The sequence below is a fragment of the Ostrea edulis genome, chromosome 2 (assembly GCF_947568905.1).
Source record: "Ostrea edulis chromosome 2, xbOstEdul1.1, whole genome shotgun sequence".
In the NCBI taxonomy this organism is placed as follows: Eukaryota; Metazoa; Mollusca; class Bivalvia; order Ostreida; family Ostreidae; genus Ostrea; species Ostrea edulis.
The window spans coordinates 91,742,125-91,761,676 of record NC_079165.1 but is presented as its reverse complement, the minus strand read 5'-3'; the positions used below and the strand labels follow the sequence as shown (position 1 = coordinate 91,761,676).

Genomic DNA, 19,552 nt, shown 5'->3' with positions numbered 1-19,552 from the left:
CAGACAATACTTGACCCAATGATAAATGCAGATGCTTAAAACTCTCACATATAAAGAGACATTCACCGTACGAAAAAAGAAAAAAAATAATTCCGTTACAAACTAATAGTTATTGTATGAAAGGTGAAGATAACGAACAGTGATCAATCTCATAAATACCATAAGCAATACAAAATAGATAGTTGGGCAAACACGGACCCCTGGACACACCAGAGGTGGGATCAGGTGCCTAGGAGGAGTAAGCATCCCATGTCAACCGGTCACACCCGCCGTGAGCCCTATATCTTGATCAGGTAAACGGAGTCAATCGGTATGAAACACGTTAGACAGAACTTGACCCAATGATAGGTTGTATTGGGAAACTAGATCGTTATAACGACCATAGAATTTGCGAAATGCCGACTTTAAACGAGACTGTTGAAACTCCTGTAACATCAACTTGTTTGTCCATAGCTTGCCTCCATTAAAAAACTAATCATACGCAGAACAAGCGCTTGCGTATCGAATCAGTTGAGAGAGATAAACTCCATATGCTGGTAATAATGGAATATTGCTACATAAATATGGGAAGTTGACGATGGAGAAACTGAAATCATTCCGTTTGTCATAAAGCTGAGTTGTTAGTTTATCGTTAATATATACTTTCAATAAATCATCTAAGTACGAAGCAGAAGTGGACGACTCTGTGGAGTCTTTTATTTTGAGATCGCAGGGATATATCGAATCAACATATGAATGAAAGTTATTATAGTTAATAGATAAAACGTTGTCGATATATCTAAATGTCGAATTGAAGGCCACAGCAAGATACTTTTTCTTCTCTCATAGAAGCTTCTGAAGAAATTGTGCTTCATATGAATATAAAAACAGATCAGCTAACAAAGGAGCACAATTCGTGCCCATGAGAATTCCGACCATGAAAATATTGTCAATGAGTAACTCTAGCATATTTTTTTTTTTATTTCAACTTCAGAATACTTGTGCGTGGAATCAGAGTGGTGTTTAGCAAAGTAATTTTTAGGATGAATGATCACTAGATATGAATATTTCCGTTTTCCATTTTTGTTGAAGAAGCAACTCTCTATGATTTCAAAGAGTCTAGTCTTTAATTTATCGTGAGGAATGATCGTGTAAAGTGTTGAAAAGTCATAGGTTTTGATGTTGATCTGGGGAAAGTTTTGCGATTTCAAGTTAGCTAAACGTTTATAATTTTTTAGAATCCACATTTGATTAACACCATTTCTGGCATATGTAGTCGCACAGTAAGTTTGAAGTTTCTCCTTCGCAGCTGTTAAGATTTTCCTGAGGAGCAAAGATAGGGGTTTGGTAGAACATTTACTGGATCTTAGTATATCTACTGATTATATTCATGATATTTCTAAATTTCACAGTTCTGAATTCATTTTCACACAGACCTTCGTCTTTCAAAACAGAGAACAAATTTATATGAATTTTTCTACAATATTCAGCAGTTTTAAAGTTATCTAGATGAGTTCCCTAATAGTATAAGACAACCCAATCCCCAGTATTATTTATTTACCGGATCAATATTTTTAATCACCCAGAAAAATAGTCTATATCTGTTACGGGTCATTTAAGATCAGCGCACAATGTAAGAACATCCAGACTTACTTCAAATAGTAATATTCACCAATAATATTCTACAGTAATCGGCTAAGTCAACACTTGTATATCCAATACTGTGTCCAATACCTCACCCATCAGACTATTCGCAGATGACTGTGTCATATACCGACCCATACTTAGTCAACAAGATAATGAATACCTGCAGAACGACCTAAATACTTTAGTAGACTGGAGCAATACATGGCAAATGGAGTTCAACGTTAAAAAGTGTGCCATCATGCAGTTCGGAACAAAAACAACTAAGAGAACCTTCAATTATACCATGAAGGGGGAGCCACTTGAAATAGTTAACCACCATCCCTATCTCGGCGTTGAGCTCAGTGACAACCTGAAGTATAACATACATATCGATAACATCTGTAAGAAAGCTTCCAGTGTATTGGGATTCCTGAAGCGCAATTTCCGGCATTGTCCATCAAAGGTTAAGGAAAGAGCATACCATAGTTTAGTAAGACCAAAACTGGAATACGCAACACCAATATGGAACCCAATCCAAAATAACAAAAAGAAACAGATAGAACAAGTCCAACGTAATGCGGCAAGATTTGTAAAGAACAAGCCATACAATCCAGAAAAGCCGGAGAGCGTAACATCATTGATACAAGAAATGAAGTGGAACACCCTAGAACAGAGACGTATATGGACCGATGCAACACTCATGTATAAAGTAGTAACCCAACTGATACATGTAGTTATTGAATAATATGGAATAATATTCCAACGATATACTTACCATCATTAGCAACAGTACGAGGAACGAGGAACAGTCACTGCGTGAAGTTTGTGCCACCCCACTGCCGAATCAATATTTACAAACATTCATTCTTTCCGCGAACAATACAATACTGGAACACTCTACCACAATCAGTTGTGATTTCACCATCGTTGGAGGTGTTCCAATCATCCATCCAAACCCTCCAGCCATTGCCCCGGCATTCACCGTACTAGACAGTTACAGTGACCTGTACAGTGTATATATATATATATATATATATATATATATATATATATATATATATATATATATATATATACAAACTTGTGGTTATTTTTGTTGTTCATTAACTATTTAATTGTTGTTTTCTATTTTGGACACTGCCATTCCTTTATATGCATGAGCATAGATTCCTCATTAAATGTCCATTTGGATTTTAATGAGTAAACACATTGAACTTGAACTTGAACTCTCGGCATTCAGATCTCTAATTAAAAAAAGAAAATGAAATTTACGAAATTCAGTTCCTTTATTACAGCACTTAATTGAACAATCTTCTTTTTTGACAAAATGAAAAATACAGTAACTACAAACAATACTGGGACCGAAATAGAAACAGCAACTGAAAACATTTAATCACGACAAGCCGTTCCAAAAAGATATATCGTTTTAACTTTGAGAGATCTTAAACTTAAAGAAAAAATCTCTTTAACTGAGAGATATATCTTTTTAACTTTGACAGATATCTCTTTAACTTTGAGAGATATCTCTTACAATTTAAGATATATCTCTTTTGTATCGGTAAAGAGATATCTCTTAAGCTATAAGAGATAATTCTTAAAGTTAAAGAGATATCTCTTTCAGAAAATGTAATAGGGATATCTCTTGAGCTTTAAAATATCTCTTAAATTAAAATGAATGACCTTCATAAATTGACTACAATGGTTACCCCCGGTCTTTGACCTTTGCCTTTTGCATGACGTAATAAGTGCACATGATCAAAATGGCTGAACATGTAAAAGAGGTTGTCCCGACCTTGTCGAACTGTAGATTGAGAAGATTTATTTGACAAAATAGATAAAAAATTCTTCACATGAATAAGATGTGTGCATTTTTCGTTCATATATGTGTACACATCGAAAGCCAAAAATGCCTGCATCTCGTCATTTCCAACTTCTGTCATGTAGCAGAATTTTGGAGCGCTTCCGCTTTGGGAAGCATTCCATGTGTATCTAAGAATAATTCTTAAAAATCATGAGATATTTCTTTCAGTTAGAGAGATATCTCTTTTAAACTCACAAAAAGATATCTTTTTCTGTTTTAAGAGATATCTTTCATTCAAGATCTTATAAAGATAGTTCTTAAAGTAAAACGGTACCAATTTTAAGTGAAAGAGATATATCGTTAACTTAAAGAGATATGTCTCTAAATGAAAGAAATATCTCTCAAAGTCAAAGAGATATCTCTCTGATCTAAGTAGAGATATCTTACTTTAAAGAGATATGTCTTAAGATTAAGACATATCTCTCAACTTTGAGAGATATATCTTAACTCGAAGAAATATCTTTTTTTTTAAATTAAACAGATATTTCTCAAAGTTAATGAGATATCTCTTTTTAGAAAAATATCAAAACGGCTTGCCATATATTTAATGGATCTTCACTTGAATACAGAAAGGGGTGTAATCAATGGTTCTTTATTCCATTCTTTATCGCATTTTTAATCAGCGGGTGATTACAGGTCAATGTCACGATTCACTCAATGACGACATCAATTTAATGAAAAGCTACTGTTTGGATACCCGTAGCACTTGAACAAACTACGTCTTCATGGTCAGCCTATTTATTTTGGCTCCTCCTCGAAGTACCTACATTGTAGACGTTTCAATATATGTATAGTCATCGAGGCCAATGTTCATACCAAGTTTCTCGCCTTTTTCTTCTGTTTGCGAAGCCCCGTTTCCGTCTCCATTTTCCTCGCTCTCTGTTCCATCTTCAAGTATTTTTCTCGTGGTATTTTGTTTAACAATAGTATGTTTCTTGGCGGCAACTTTCGTCACACCGCTAGGTGGCACTCTCGCAGTAACTTTCTCTTCTTTCTTTGTTTTTCTTCCAGGCAAAGGATTGTAACTCAGAGCGCCAAGGGCATATTTATTGTGAGTTATCTCCCCTGGGAGATCGTTGTTGGCGCTACTGTTAGACACGGGACTCTGGGGTAGACTTTCGTTGCTGGTGGAGGATCCTGTCAACCAATACGTCATCATTTCTCCTTTACCCTGGACATTTAAAAGAATTAGGATAATGTGTTTAATACGTGTATTTCAATTATACAGAATTTTATATTTTTCTTGTAAAAATGGCCCATTCTTCAAGGTGCTTTGTGATGTCATATTAACTGCAGTATCTTTTTTCCTTTCAAAACAATCAATTATCAACAACTTATGGAGGGATGAGAAAGTTTGTCTGAAATACTTTTCAAACAAGTTATCTATATCTTAGCTATGGGGCTGTTAATCAAGTATACCAAAGTGATAGTGGCAGTTTTTCAGGACACTATGGATAATCTTCATTTTTCAGCTAATGAAGAGCAAACACTAACTCAAATGTGTGATAATTGGAACGAGCTCATCGCGTTGGTTCCCGATACATATATTTTCAAGAAATAAAAGCTAGTTTGAGGTCATCTCCAACATTAACTAGTCTATTGTGCCAAAATGAAACAAATCTCCTAAGTAGATCTCCCAAGTTCGCACATTTAATTCTATATACCTTTACTGGAAATTGTTACTATGCGTGGAGAAATCAAACTCAATAGTTCATGATTTCAAATTCAAAAAGTTTTTTAAAGTTAATTATCTCCCTGCAATTTACAAATTATTGACGTGGACTGAGCAAAATTTTTATTAAACTGTATCTTTTCTGACTATACTTTGATGATTATTATGAAAATATGTGGTGTCATTTGTAGTTTTAAAATCTGTAATTCTTTGTCTTTTGACGCTTTACACCATGATATGTGACGTTCTGTCTAAAAGGCTTCTATGGAAGTTAGGTTAAAAGCAACCATGTTCACTGGTCCGATTGGAGATACACCAGATAGCATATAGACAGAGGATATCTATATTGCGTATTTTGATATTTGGTTTATCCAACGAGCTGATATGGTGTATTTATTCGCGGAGCTTGCCGAGCGAATAAATACACCATATCAACGAGTTGGATAAACCAAAATACGCAATTATAGATGTTCTATTTATCTCATATGTCTTCTTTTTGCTTACTTTTGAGATGATCCCCAGTATGGTAGAAACAGCTGATTGAATTTGTTTTGAATCTGTGGCTCAGACGTCGTACTTATTAATAATCCTTACGCGGAAAAAAAAAGTGCGCTTATAATCGATTCATGTATTATTACAAAGGACATTTTTATAAAAGAAACCATGTATGAAAATTGTTGTCGAAGGGATTATAGTTTATAATTAATAGTGGCTTTGCCATTCCAACAAAATAACAACTAGTAAACGAGTATTTATTTTTTGACGTAGATCTGACCTTCTCATAAAAGTTTGATGTCGCCGTCTTTTTTAAATAAACACGTGTAACAACGATCAATGAAAATAATATTTTAATCCAGCGTTATTAGAATGTTCAACAGTTACAATGAAAAGTAGAAGTGTTTGTGTATTTGGATTTTATTCGCGTGGTTTCTTTTTATCTGAGGGTGAGAGGAAATCCTGAGGCACTTCAGTAAGTAAAGCTGTTGGTATTTATTAATTCAATATGGCTCCAAAGAAAAGAGACTGTGCTTGTGATGCTTGGTACCGCAACATGTCGAGGTAATTTCGATTAGGCTTGTCCAGCAGGCGTTTGATTCATTGTTGATGATAATAGTGTGAACATCTCTTTGTTTTCTTATCGTAATTTTTGAGTAGTTACAGACCGAGTTGGCATTTTTGTGGCCGGTAACTTGCATTATATGTCAGTGGGGCAACATCATTTTAGTTTTGCTATAACACAAATTCTAAATAAATACAGAATAATAAGTTTTACGCTTTATTTCATGCATGGATATGCATAAACACAGAAAATATGTCATCCAAGCGGGGACAGTGTCAAAAGTAGTTCGAACCGGAAGTGCTTTATCAAACGGGCGTGTGATAAAGCTAATGCTTTATCTCACTTTCAATATACACCACACGTATGAGATAAATATTCATCTATATATTCTTATCATTCTTGACTTTGTTTTGAAAATGCGTTAAACTAATGATATCAATCTGTAATTTCATTCCAACAGTTCTACCGATAACATTCATGATTATTAACAATTATTTTTTCGCCATAGAGAAAAGTTGTTAATAGTTATCAATGTTGTAAATCAAAATTTCGATGTTCCACAGAATCTATTACAATTAATTATGGTAATATTTTATTGAAGAAGCTGAGAGGAATCAAAAGCATTTTCAGTATCAGCGTGGATATGTACAACCTCCGGAGTGATCTTTGACTTCCACTCTAATAAAGACGTCGGTGAGATAGTGAGCTTGAGAACTCGGGATTTCCCAGTAAGCAGACAGAGTTGTCACAGACGCCTGGTAATCAATGTCCTCCTGACATCGTTTACGATTGTCCTAAAATTAATTTAACTTAGTTATTGATCGAATTGACATTTTTATGGCCGGTAACCTCCATTATATGTCAGTGGGGGGAATATCATTTTAATTTTGCTATAACAAATTCTAAATAAATACAGAATAACAAGTTGTTAGCCTTAAACTATGTCATCCAAGCGGGGACAGTGTCAAAAGTAGTTCGGACCAGAAGTGCTTGGTCAAACGGGTGTGTGATAAAGCTAGGCTTTATCTCACTTGCAATATACACTACATGTATGAGATAAATGCATGTATTTGTTTAGGCTCATTTGGACAAAGGGGCTAATATAAAACTTATACGGTACCAATTTTGATGCACCAGATGCGCATTTCGACTAATAATGTCTCTTCAGTGATGCTCAACCGAAATGGAATAAAGAAAAATGATGACGTTACTAAATTATGATTTCATTTTTGAAAATACATGAGGCTATGAACTACACCGCTTCTCGCCGGCGTACTTCATAAAACGCATTAGTGCTCTATGAAAAGTATGGCGGCGTGAAACCTTTGTGCCTCAGGTGATAATGTTATAGAGAGGTTACTAATTTCGTGTACCACATCAAATATAGTTATTGTGTTTGCCCAACTATCTATTTTGTATTGCTTATAGGAGTTATGAGATTGATCACTGTTCATTATCTTCACCTTTCAAATGTCATCAACCTTGAGTGATTTGATGATGTCAGTAGTAGCAGTTAATGTTTCTTATTCACTTCAAATATGAATTTTTGAAAACTGAATCAAATACTGTTACTTTAGAAAACCTGTTCTTTTATACATTATATTCAATTGTAACTACTTGTATTTATGTCATAATATTTTCTTGAATCGTTTTATAACCTCTATCCTTATTTAGAACGTAACACATATCCCATTATCTATATCAATGTATTAAGAAATGTAAGCATTTTCTAAATCAATTCACCTTAATATCAATGGTGCCCCGTTTCTTCATTGTGTAGCATCCAGTCTTTGAGAGAAGCACGTAGGTGGTATGACTGATATGTATCTTGTTTGCTGTAAAGACAGGTTAATAGTACAATTGCGAATATTTGTCAGTTGTTTCCCCTATTTCAAACATAGGTGACGCAAGACTCGTTTACGTCCTTGTTGACTTCCGGTGTACATAAGATTTATAAGAGAGTGTAAGGTTTTTGTTGTGCAAATAGGGAGCGGGGGTAGAATTCCCGAGATATGAAGCTTTTAAAAAATTCAATTGGTTCATTGTCATCAAATGTGACAGCGACAACGATCATTTTAAGTTCCACTCAGCGTCGTGCACTATAAACTTCGGTCTTCAGTTCAGTCCGACTTCACAGAAATCAGATGACGACTTTGTTGCAGAAAGTATTTAACGGGGGGCTAAACATTTGCTCTGTAGATCGTAAAATTCTGCATGAATGTTTTATGCTAAAATTTTATCTATCCTTAGTGATACAGTCATCAATGATCTTATAATTCTATGACTCTCACCCCCCCCCCCCCTTTCTAGACTAGATCTATATAATCGAACAGGGGAAATTTGAGTCATCAATATATAAACGAAGTATGGTACAAAAATACATTTCAGATGCCATTTAAAAATTAATTTTAGAGTTAACCAAGGTCGTCAAAATATGGACGCGACTGTAATGGAAGGGTGGCTATAATCAGACTGTAACTGTAAGGCAGTGAATATTCCTAGATCTTGTTTTCGTTTTTGATGACTGGATTGTAAATCAATTTCAACACTTTACTTTCATTGTTAATTTTGTTATAATTCAAAAAGTGTTGTAAAATATTGTTTGAATTTCAGGGAAAACGAGTCTGGATTCTTCAATAGTCAATACGTATGAAATTAATCAAAATATGGGATGAAATTAATGTCAAACTTTCATAACTTATCAAAGTTTGCATTATCATAGTTATGTTGTTATGTCATGTTTATCAACTGACCCACGGAAGTACAGTCCAATACGTCAAAGAAACGAATACCAGTCCTAGCCTATTTTAACTGTTGACGCAAACCAGAAGAAAAATGCATCTCAAGAGATTAAGATATTTCTGAATTTTTTAGAAATAAAATTTGAATCATATCTACTTTTATCAAAATTAAATGCAAATTCATAAAGCTATAAATTTATCCAAGTGAAGTAAATTACAAATTTCACTGTCATACAATGTTGTGTTTATAATAAAAGCCACACATAGGCCTATTGTTCATTGTGGTTTTTATTTTAAAAAATCATTGCATTACGTTTTTCAATATTCACTTGTAACTTCGATTTCAATCTGAAGTACGAACATTCAAATTGACCTTCAAATTGAAAAGTGTACTACATTTGTTAAGTAATGTATTTTAGTATTAAATCATTCATATCATGAACTGTCATGGTACATATAAACATGATAAATCCTTATACATGAAAGTAAACACGGGTCAAATTATATAGGCCTACATCAGTTTCCTGCAACACCATGGACAAACGTCATTTGGATACAACCATTCCTATACGCAGGATACAGTCGTGCTTTTCACGCAGAGTACAACCAACTCATAGTATATCAATCATAGTATATGGATGGAGACGTGAATTTAGAAGTTGAAAGAAAGCTTGGACTTCCGTCTTAAACTTGCAATCCCAATTGTAATATTCAATTAAAATGTAAAAACTCGAAATTTTGAATCATTATTGTACAGCTAGCATATGGGGTAGTAAAATTTATTTGACCTGCCAATTTTTATGCTCTCGCTTGCCCTATGGACGAATAAAAAAGTTAATCGCAAAGACTGTTTACCTACCGTGACGTCATCACGTAAGTGATATAAGTTAAAACATGCAAATAAACTGTTTAATGTGGTATGATATATCATGTACTTTGTATACATGTGCCTTCTCTATCGTGAATTTTATTTCATAAAGAGAAGTTATACATATACATTCACTATTTACTACACATTTTAACAGCTTAATAATAGAAATTCAGATATATATGGATATATTTAATAATTGATATTCTTAATCATCGATCGAGAGAGAGAGAGAGAGAGGGGGGGGAGGGGGGGGGGGTGTCCGCATCTTATTGTTTTAAACATGTAGTTCAACAACTTATAAAGAATTATGATGTATTGTATATTATATATTCAACCTAAACTACTGTTTAAGCATGTAAGCTTCACCACGGAAGTAGTTTATAATGAAAAACGTTCAATGTGTATTGAATGTCTTTATTTAATCGATGTGACAGAGAAAATTCGGTTACAGCTGAAACTCTCAACGTGCTTTCCTTTCCGCCCAGAGAGTCTTGTAATGCGTTTTCTAAGTTCGTCTCTAAGCGCAGTGAGGTCCTACGAACCGTAATCCGCCGTCGTTACTAAATATTCAACAACTTTCTAATCTAAACATGTCCTTCCGACGCTCTCTTAAACTTGAGGTTAGAAACGCCTTGGACGTTAACGGATCGTGCGCCACCTGTAATCAAGGGCGAGTAATTTGAAGTTTTATTTGCCATACCGTAATTGATTACTATTTCATCAACTATGACTTACGAAAATGTTTAAATTCTGAGGTATTCAGATAATGCTACCATGGAGACAGCACACATTGATAAACAACACAGGGATCCTTAAGGAATAACGAAAGTAGGTTACGAGATCGAAAACGAGGTCAGCCTTACCTTGACTGTGAGACTTCATCCTGGACGCTGTGTTGACGGTATCTCCGAAAAGGCAGTAGCGCGGCAATTTGGAACCCACAATGCCCGCCATGCAAGAACCTGTAGTAAAAATTTGATATTTGTAAAGGACTATGTATGATAAAGGTCTTTCTGAACCATCGCAAAACTCAAAAAGACTAAAATAAAATCTTTTTCAAAAACGAAATCAGGTCCTATAGTTTCACACAATGTGTCTCTGATATTTACAGTCATCATAGTACTGAACATCTAAAGTGACGCTATTTCTCAGTTTCAAAAAACAATCAGTCAAATTTCTGACTTTTGTCAATGTTTTTCTTTCAGAAAACTTAGAGTGTGGCTTTCGACAGATACAATATAAGGGTTTGTTGAAGAAACATGGCTTGAAAAATTGTTACTTTAAACTCAAAATACCGAAAATAGAGGCAAATTGTCACGTTTGATATTTCATTATTCAGGTTGTACGTCATTTTTATCAAATTAAAAATGAAAATGGAATTCCATCAGGATACCTGTACATAATACATGCAATGTGAAGATAACGAACAGTGATCAATCTCATAACTCCTATAAGCAATACAAAATAGATAGTTGGGCAAACACGGACCCCTGGACACACCAGAGGTGGGATCAGGTGCCTAGGAGGAGTAAGCATCCCCTGTTGACCGGTCACAACCGCCGTGAGCCCTACATCTAATTTTAAAACAAAGGCACTAATGTTGCATTTGGTTGCCAAATCAAGCCTTTATTATCTTTAGACACATAATAAAACCTTATTCTTCGGTCTTGAAATGTTATAAAATCCTTTTCATTGGTATTTTCGTATCAATATTGTTCTCCTTTATCTCTAAATACTTGCTTTTTTAAAAGCTATTTTGCTTACCTGTGTTTATTCCAATTCGCAATTGGACGCTTCCCTTTTCATTGTTGATAAACATTTCTTCCTTCATCATCCTCTGAATAGACAATGCAAATTCAGCGATCTCATAAGCATGCTTATTGTTGTTGCGATGTGGAAGACCTTCAAGAGATGTCCATCGATAAATGAATTACACCGAGATGAATCACAAAAAATCTTAAACATAAACATGCATTTTACACTTTTGATTACTTTCGATCTCTAACAAAGGAGGGGCGCTAAGATTTATTTACCGAAAAAATAAATAAATCGATAAATGAATTACACCAAGATATTTTTACACTTGCATATTATTAGTATTATAGGTGGTTAAATCTTTATAGTTTCTCTACCATCAATTTTAACATGACTTTTTTCAAGTGTATATTTTGTAAATTTATTTCAACTATTGTATTTTATATCATTTGATTGTACGGCGTGGAACTTTCATAATGCACAGCATGTTTTAAATTTTAGTAATCTAACTTAAGATTATTGATGTTTTGCTAGCATTGTTTTGATATTATCTGTCTTAATGCTATTGTAATTTCCTTTTACTTCTTTTATAACATGCTGTATCATTTTTATTGTGTGCAGCGCTTTAGAGTGGTTATCTATAGTCATATAAGGCACAATATAAATAATAATTATTATTGTTATCATTAAGATTGATCACAAAACCTTAAAGTTAAACATGCATTTCACACTTTTAGATTACATTCTTTTACTAACTGCAGAGTGGCGCGAAGATTTATTTACTGAAAAGGTTCACTAATACCAACCTGAGACGACCATGTACGAATCGTTGATGGTTTCAACTTTGTAAAGATCTCTGTTGTCAAGTAGAATGTCGATGGCACCATAAAGTGCATTTAACAGCTGGACAATCTCCAGCGGCTGCAAGGTGTTGGAGAAGACGGAAAATCCGTGAATATCCGAAAATAGAACGGTGACTGATTTGAAAAATTCGGCTTCAATCCCTTCCCTCTTCTTCAGTTTGTCTGCCACTTCTTTCGGTACCATTTGATACAAAAGAGAGTCAGTTCTTTTCTTCTCGAAATTCAGTTCCTTAGTTTTGTCCACAAGAATAACGGCATACTTTTGAATGTTGCTGGTCAAATTTTCGGTGCTTATGATTACTAATGAACACGAGATTAAAACAAAGACTAGGACACAAGAGCTTATGATCAGATCTCTGCTGGAATCGTTTAGTATTGTTTTGACTTTTCCCAAACAAATGTTGCCCAAAGTTGTTTGAAGGTTGAGAAGTGTATCCAAATAAAGTGACGTGTTGTCATAAAACCAGCGGGCACTTGACAGACTAATTTTGGTCGGATCTTGTTCTACTTCTCCGTGGTTTTGGATATAAGTGCGATAGTTATCTAAAATGATGCTGACGTTTCTACCGTTTGAAAAGATGCCATATGATCCGATAAAGTCGATATCAGGGGAGTACAAACGGGCGGTTTTGTAATTGGACTGAAAACCAAATATTTTCATGTTGTACCTCTCATACTGAAGGTGTGTTTCAAACCCACCGCGTGCGAAGAACATAGTTCCCAATGCTCTCTCTAGTCCCATGTCCTCTTTGGCAGCTGTCATTTTCTGGAAACCAACGAGAGACTTCCAAACCACGGCAAACTTCGACTCCACAATGGATGAATAGCCCCAGTATATGATGACATCAATAACGGAAGTGTAGAATAGCATTTCCTTATTGATGCTTGAAGACTGATGGTTCAGCTGTTGACGATGTTGACCTATATGTTGCATCATCTTGCTCTTGGACTTGAATTCCTCTCGATTATACCTATCCAAGTTACCAGGCCATCTAGCAATGCTTTCAATTGAATCGTCAGTGATTTGGTACTCCTTGATCAGGAATGTTTTAGTTTCTGGTCCCAGAGCGCTTAGATACAGAATACTTAAATCTCGTTCCTTCTGAAGATGATGTATCAGTCGTCCAACTTCAATGCTGAACTCTAGAGATTCCTTCATCTGTAGAATAAAACACAATCAAAGATTTTATAAGTAAGGGTTTGAAACATTACGAAAATGTCATAATCAATATGCCAAGTCAGTTAATTGTCACATAGTTCATATTCTTTCACTTATTTTCTGGTGTATGCTTTGCACTTATGCCACCTTTTCGTTATCCGTTTTGGTGGCGATGAGGTCTGCTAGCTGATACACACAGTAGCTCCACAGCGCCAGTATCGGTAGGACAGTCAGGCACAACATCTTGACCATCTGAATCCTTTTCCCGCGGTCACTGACTGGCACGGTGTTGCATATATTTCCTGAAAGGTTACAATCTTGTATATGAATTGGAACAAAACTATTCTTAAAATCCAACAGAAACCCAACATGAGAGATATTTAAGTGTAAGGGACTTTCAAATATTTGAAATATTGTAAATTCATTAATTCAGTCAATATATTTTCTCAAACAGAATATCGATTCTTAAACACATCCATTGTAATTCACCCAAAAATTTGTTTAAAATCTTTCTTCTTTCTTTCTTGGCCAATAATTCACCATTTTGATTTATAACCCCAACTTTCTTTCATCTTAAATTTTGAGACAAGTCATTGCAATCTATAAGCAAATTCAAAACAGACGACAGTTCTCGATTCCTAGTTCTGTATAAAGAAATTTTGGTGAATTTTAGGTGAAAAAAATGTTATTACTTCCAATATGCTAGAATTAAACGGGTTTCTTTTCAAATCTACATTGTTTGAAGATACGAGTGCGTATTTCTTCATTATTTTCATATTCAGAGGAAAAAGTGCATTCACAGAAATTCAATGCGAGTGTTGAGAAGATAAAATGAAAACATCGATTTTTGTGCGATGTAGTAAAAGTAAGGCGTTTCACCCCCTCGTGGGCCTCTCGATATCTTCCAAAATGAGGCGACGTATGCACTAAAGTCATTGTTTATTATGGAGGAAAATTTGACAGTGGAAAAGATGTATTATTTGAAACAACGACTATTATCAACGATTTAGTGTGAAAATGAATGGTTTCAATTGGGTTTACTGGTGGACTATTCATTCATGGATTGAGTTAGGTAAGTTTTCAAACAATTCACATAAAATGTAACCTGAAATAAAATCGAACCGAAGCTGATTTCTAACATACTTTATGAAGACCTGGACGAAATGAGGGGGTAGGACAGACCGAATATGAAATAACCACAGGAAAACTATTTCTTAAACAACATATCTTATTTCCTTTCTCATCAATCATCGTTGAACGCATTTTTTTTTAAATTTCAGCTTGCCTAGATTGACGAGCTATCGAGCGTGCTGGTCACGCTCTGCTGGGAGTTTTGGTTCCGCAGGTGATGAGTTCCACCCCTTGGTAAAAATATATAGTTAAGAAAAGAGAGATTTCAAACGTTTCGGTTGAGCATCACTGAAGAGACATTATTTGTCGAAATGTGCATCTGCTGCATCAAAATTGATACCGTATAAGTTTTACATTATGACCCCTGGGTCGAGGCCTCTGCTGGTGGACTGTTAGTCCCCGAGGTTCTCTACAGCCCAGTAGCTAAGTACTTCGTTACTAGCTTGAAAAAACGGATATATATTTAATTGCTGTTATAAAATTTAGAAATTCATTTCAAAATTAAGGATTATCTCCCTCATGCATAGCTCTTATCCTTAGACGAATTTGACTCCACTTTTTTGGCACGCTGTTTTTGGCTATAATAGCTCTAAAACTTCATTGTTATTTCGGATTTCAAACATTTCGGTTGAGCATCACTGAAGAGACATTATTTGTCGAAATGCGCATCTGGTGCATCAAAATTGGTACCGTATAAGTTTTACATGAATGAAGTCTTAAAAAACATATTTTTTCAATGCTAGTTTTCAGGTGTATATATGTGTGTGTGTTTGCTGCTTTGAAATATCGTGAACAACTCTTATCTCGCACAAAGTTTGAGTAATTGACTTTATGTTGGTTGCGTTGGTCATCCCCCTAATGAAAGGTGACGATAACGAGCAGTGATCAATCTCATAACTCTTACAAAGAATACAAATTGAAGAGTTGGGAAACACGGAACCCTGGACATACCAGACGTGCGATCGGCTGCTTTGGAGGAGTAAGCATCCGTTGTCGACAGGTCACACCAGCCGTGAGGCCTATGTCTTGATCAGGTAAACGGAGCAATCCGCAAAATAGATCATTATAACGACCTTAGAATTTTCAAAATGCTGACTTTAAACAAGACTTTTGAAACCTCTGTAACATCAACTTGTTTGTAGGTAGCCTGTCTCGATTTAAAAACTGACCATATGCAGAACAAGCTCTTGCATATCGAATCAGTTGAGATACATAAACACCATATGCAGGTGATAGTGGAATATTGCTACATAAATATGGGAAGTTCACGATGGAGAAGCTAAAATCATCCCGTTTGTCATAAAGTTGAATTGTTAGTTTCCCGTTGATATTCATTTTCAATAAAATATTTAAGTACCAAGCAAATGCGGAGGACTCTGTGGTGTCTTTTATCTCGAGTTCACGGGGATTTATCGAATCAATATATAAATGAACATGGTTATTGGTAATAGATAAAGTGTCGTCGATATGTTTAAACGTCGAGCTGAAGACCACAGCAAGCTATTTTTTCTTCTCATGTAGAAACTTATAAAGAAACTGCTTCATACGAATATAAAAACAGGTCAGCCAAGAAAGGAGCACAATTCGTGCCCATGTGAATTCAAACAGACTGTTGAAAGACGACTTGATCACCAAAGACTACGAAGGTATTGTTAATGAGGAACTCCAACACATTTTTATCTTTCAAACTCAGAGTACTTGTGTGTGGAATCGGAGTGGTGTTTAAAAAAGTAATTTTTTGGATGATTGATCGCTAAATACGTATAGTTCCTTTTCCCATTTTTGTTAAAGAAGCAACTGTCTATGATGTCAAAAAGTCCAGTCTTTGATTTATCTTGAGGAATGGTCGGGTAAAGTGTTGAAAAGTCATACGTATTGATGTTGTTGATTTGAGAAAAGTTTTGCAATTACAGATTTACTAAGTTCTTTAGAATATCTTAGAATCCTTATTTGATTTACACCACTTCTGGCATATGTAGTGGCACAGTACGTTTGAAGTTTCTCCTTCGCAGCTATTGATATTTTCGCGAGGAGCTAACACAGATTTTTGTAGTGATAATTAAAAGCACATCTACCTACATTAAATACAAATATCACGTTCCCCATACTTTCAAAGTACACCATGTCATTGATCTTATCTATACACGTATACTCTGCAGGGAATACATTGTCATTATACTGTGTAGTGAGTATGTCGACATTATCAGGTCGGAAGTTACGAACTCTCTTACAAAACAAATGCAGGTGCTCCCAATCCTTTACTGTAAAGTCACCTATCAACTACTGTGTATGTACATTTCTTATATTTAAGAGGATATTGATAAATATTGTCTTGAGTTTATCGACATCGAAGTTTAAAGTGGATTCCTGCATGTAGCAACATCTTAATTAGATTAATGTAATTCTAATCTGGTAACATATTTAAGAATTTATCATCGATATTGATCAAGTGAATTAGCTAAATCGTATTAGATGGTCCTGTAATTAACAGGAGAGAATTAATCAAAGTGGTGTTCTTACAAGTTCATCACATTACCTGGACTTTTCAAAATGACGAGAACATATATTACTGTAGCAGACAGTCCAGATCAACTAATTGATTAAAGAACTATCACATTATTTGGCCCTGCTCATTTCTTTTTCAAACAATTTCTGGTTAGTACTTAATGATGTACGCATAACTGTAAAGGGGAGACCTAAGAGCTTAGGAAGCTAGGGATATTTTCTTAAATGAAGTTTATATATGGAATAACAGCACATAAAAGTGAAAAGTGCTTATCCTTATGATAAAATACCACATAAGCACATCCCTTGATCCGATACTAAAGACAGTCATATTTAGTGTCAAAAACAGCTGAACGAAGAAGTATAAACGCAATCTTTAAAAATGTCGAAAACTGTTTTTCAAGAATGAAAATGGTTATGCTGAAATAATTTGTGATATCTTGATAAACAAACTACCGTGAAAGTACGTGAATTACGCTTTATTTTCTAGATATTACCAACATGGGATTAGGAAAAAATGGCAAAGCCAAATAAGGTCCTATATTGATTATTCGAAAAATGTCATGATTTTCCAAATGGATGCGATCAAACAACCAAGGAAAATTCACCTGGACGTGTCTTCAAGGGTAATATAACACATTTGATTTCTCCAACATCGGGCCAAAAATAAATTGGGAATTGGAAAATGGATCGCGTCTCTACTCAAAATTGACTAGCTTGCACTATAATTGTAAGAGAGGATTACTAGTTTGCCTATACAACCTATCATTGGGTCAAATGCTGTCTGAAGTGTTTTATACCGATTTTAGGCCGTTTTTGGCATATTTATTTTGACTACGGATTACTCCGTTTACTTCATTAAGATATAGGGCTCACGGCGGATGTGACCGGTCGACAGAGGACGCTTACTCCTTTGGTTGTTATAATGACTCGAGAAAATTTAACAGACTGAGTAAAATCCACGGTAGACGAAATAAAAGTTACTTACTAAAATTTATTTTTGTTTGGCTATCCGCTACCAAACATAAGAAAAATCTACAAACTCATGATTTTAGTACTCTGATATATACCCTGTATGCTTTCTATAAAAAAAAAAGATTCATCTTTAGTCATCACTAATTTATATATGCAAGAGTTGCCCAAATGTTCAACGCAAAATTTGTTCTTGTGAAAAGTTCCATATAGGTAAATTCTACATATTCCAGTGGCCGGATTTGATGTTTTGAATTATCAAGTCCTATAAAAAAAACTTCACGTCTCTAATCACTTTCTACCACTCTTCCAGTCTAGCTGTATGCAAAGACGGCGAACTTGGTATCGTTTAAGCAGACAGTTTCAATTTTTTGAATTATTCAATCTTATAATAAAACATACTGTACTTCTCAAGTAGTAAAATCATCCCATTGACCTAAAAATATCAATAATTGTATAATATGAACCTTGTTCTTTAATGGGCAAATGTTAAAATCCGTGGTTTACCTGTTGTCATGGTTTTATGATAAACCTTTCAATTTCCAAAAATACATTCTTTGATTATCTTAGTATATATTGATTGAAAATATAGTGGATTAAAAATTTTTGCTTTACTTTATTTCATAAAACAATAATATCATATTCAATACAAACACGAAAGAGAAAGATAGGGGTATTTTATTTGCGTCGTTCCTTATATGCATATAATGAGAATGAAGAGGAATAAACCATTTGATAATAAATATACATCATACTGTGGAAGAGAGGGTGAGAGGGGGTATTCAATTTTACCTTTTCCATTTAGAGTGAGGTTCGTAATGGCAAAGGAACTCAAACTTGAACTTGAGTTGTCCATATTTCAAATGAATTGCACTGGACCTATAAATTAAAATTCACCATCTCGATTTACAAAATACACCGGAAATAAGATGCAAAAATCAAAATATTTTGTTTCTTTGACAACAATGAACTGTTTACCTTGGGAACTGTTGACTTCGTCGTCTGTTCTTCGATAACATTCATTAGGTAATGGCATGTGATATTAAAGACCAGGAATTCATCTGTTAACTTGATAACCAATCGTTGATTCTGATTGGTGGAAATTTGAGACTTATGCTAAGAAAATACTTACATACCAGGTAAAGGAATATGGGAATAGAGAATGTTGATGATTTTGAAAATGAGTTCGCAAATGTTTTCCTGGAATCAGGGAAATAATGAAATACATATACCCATTATCCAATGAACAGTTTTCAGGAATTGATGAACATACATGTACATCTGAGTAATATAAGCCTGCTATTTTTAATTTGTAGACAAATACATTCACAACATGAGACTGTCATTCAAAATACAT

The 19,552-nt window shown here is 34.6% G+C and overlaps 1 protein-coding gene across 1 annotated transcript; it reads right to left on the bottom strand.

Moving 5' to 3' along the window:
• Window positions 1–4,047: 4,047 nt before the first annotated feature.
• On the bottom strand, window positions 4,048–19,051 carry LOC125681417 (uncharacterized). Its single transcript, XM_048921493.2, has 7 exons — window positions 18,988–19,051; window positions 13,735–13,889; window positions 12,372–13,587; window positions 11,575–11,712; window positions 10,674–10,772; window positions 7,942–8,033; window positions 4,048–4,637 (listed from the first exon to the last, which is right to left on the bottom strand). Exons 1-7 carry the CDS (start codon window positions 19,049–19,051, stop codon window positions 4,230–4,232), a joined length of 2,172 nt encoding a protein of 723 aa, XP_048777450.2. The 3' UTR covers window positions 4,048–4,229.
• Window positions 19,052–19,552: the final 501 nt, after the last annotated feature.

Bases quoted from the DNA above. Each gene is read 5' to 3' on its own strand.
- LOC125681417 (XM_048921493.2), bottom strand. From the start codon at position 19,051: ATGGACAACTCAAGTTCAAGTTTGAGTTCCTTTGCCATTACGAACCTC. The intron at 13,588-13,734 runs GTGGCATAAGTG...TTTATTCTACAG, and splicing joins CCAAAACGGATAACGAAAAG to ATGAAGGAATCTCTAGAGTT. The intron at 4,638-7,941 runs GTGAATTGATTT...TTAAATGTCCAG, and splicing joins GGGGCACCATTGATATTAAG to GGTAAAGGAGAAATGATGAC.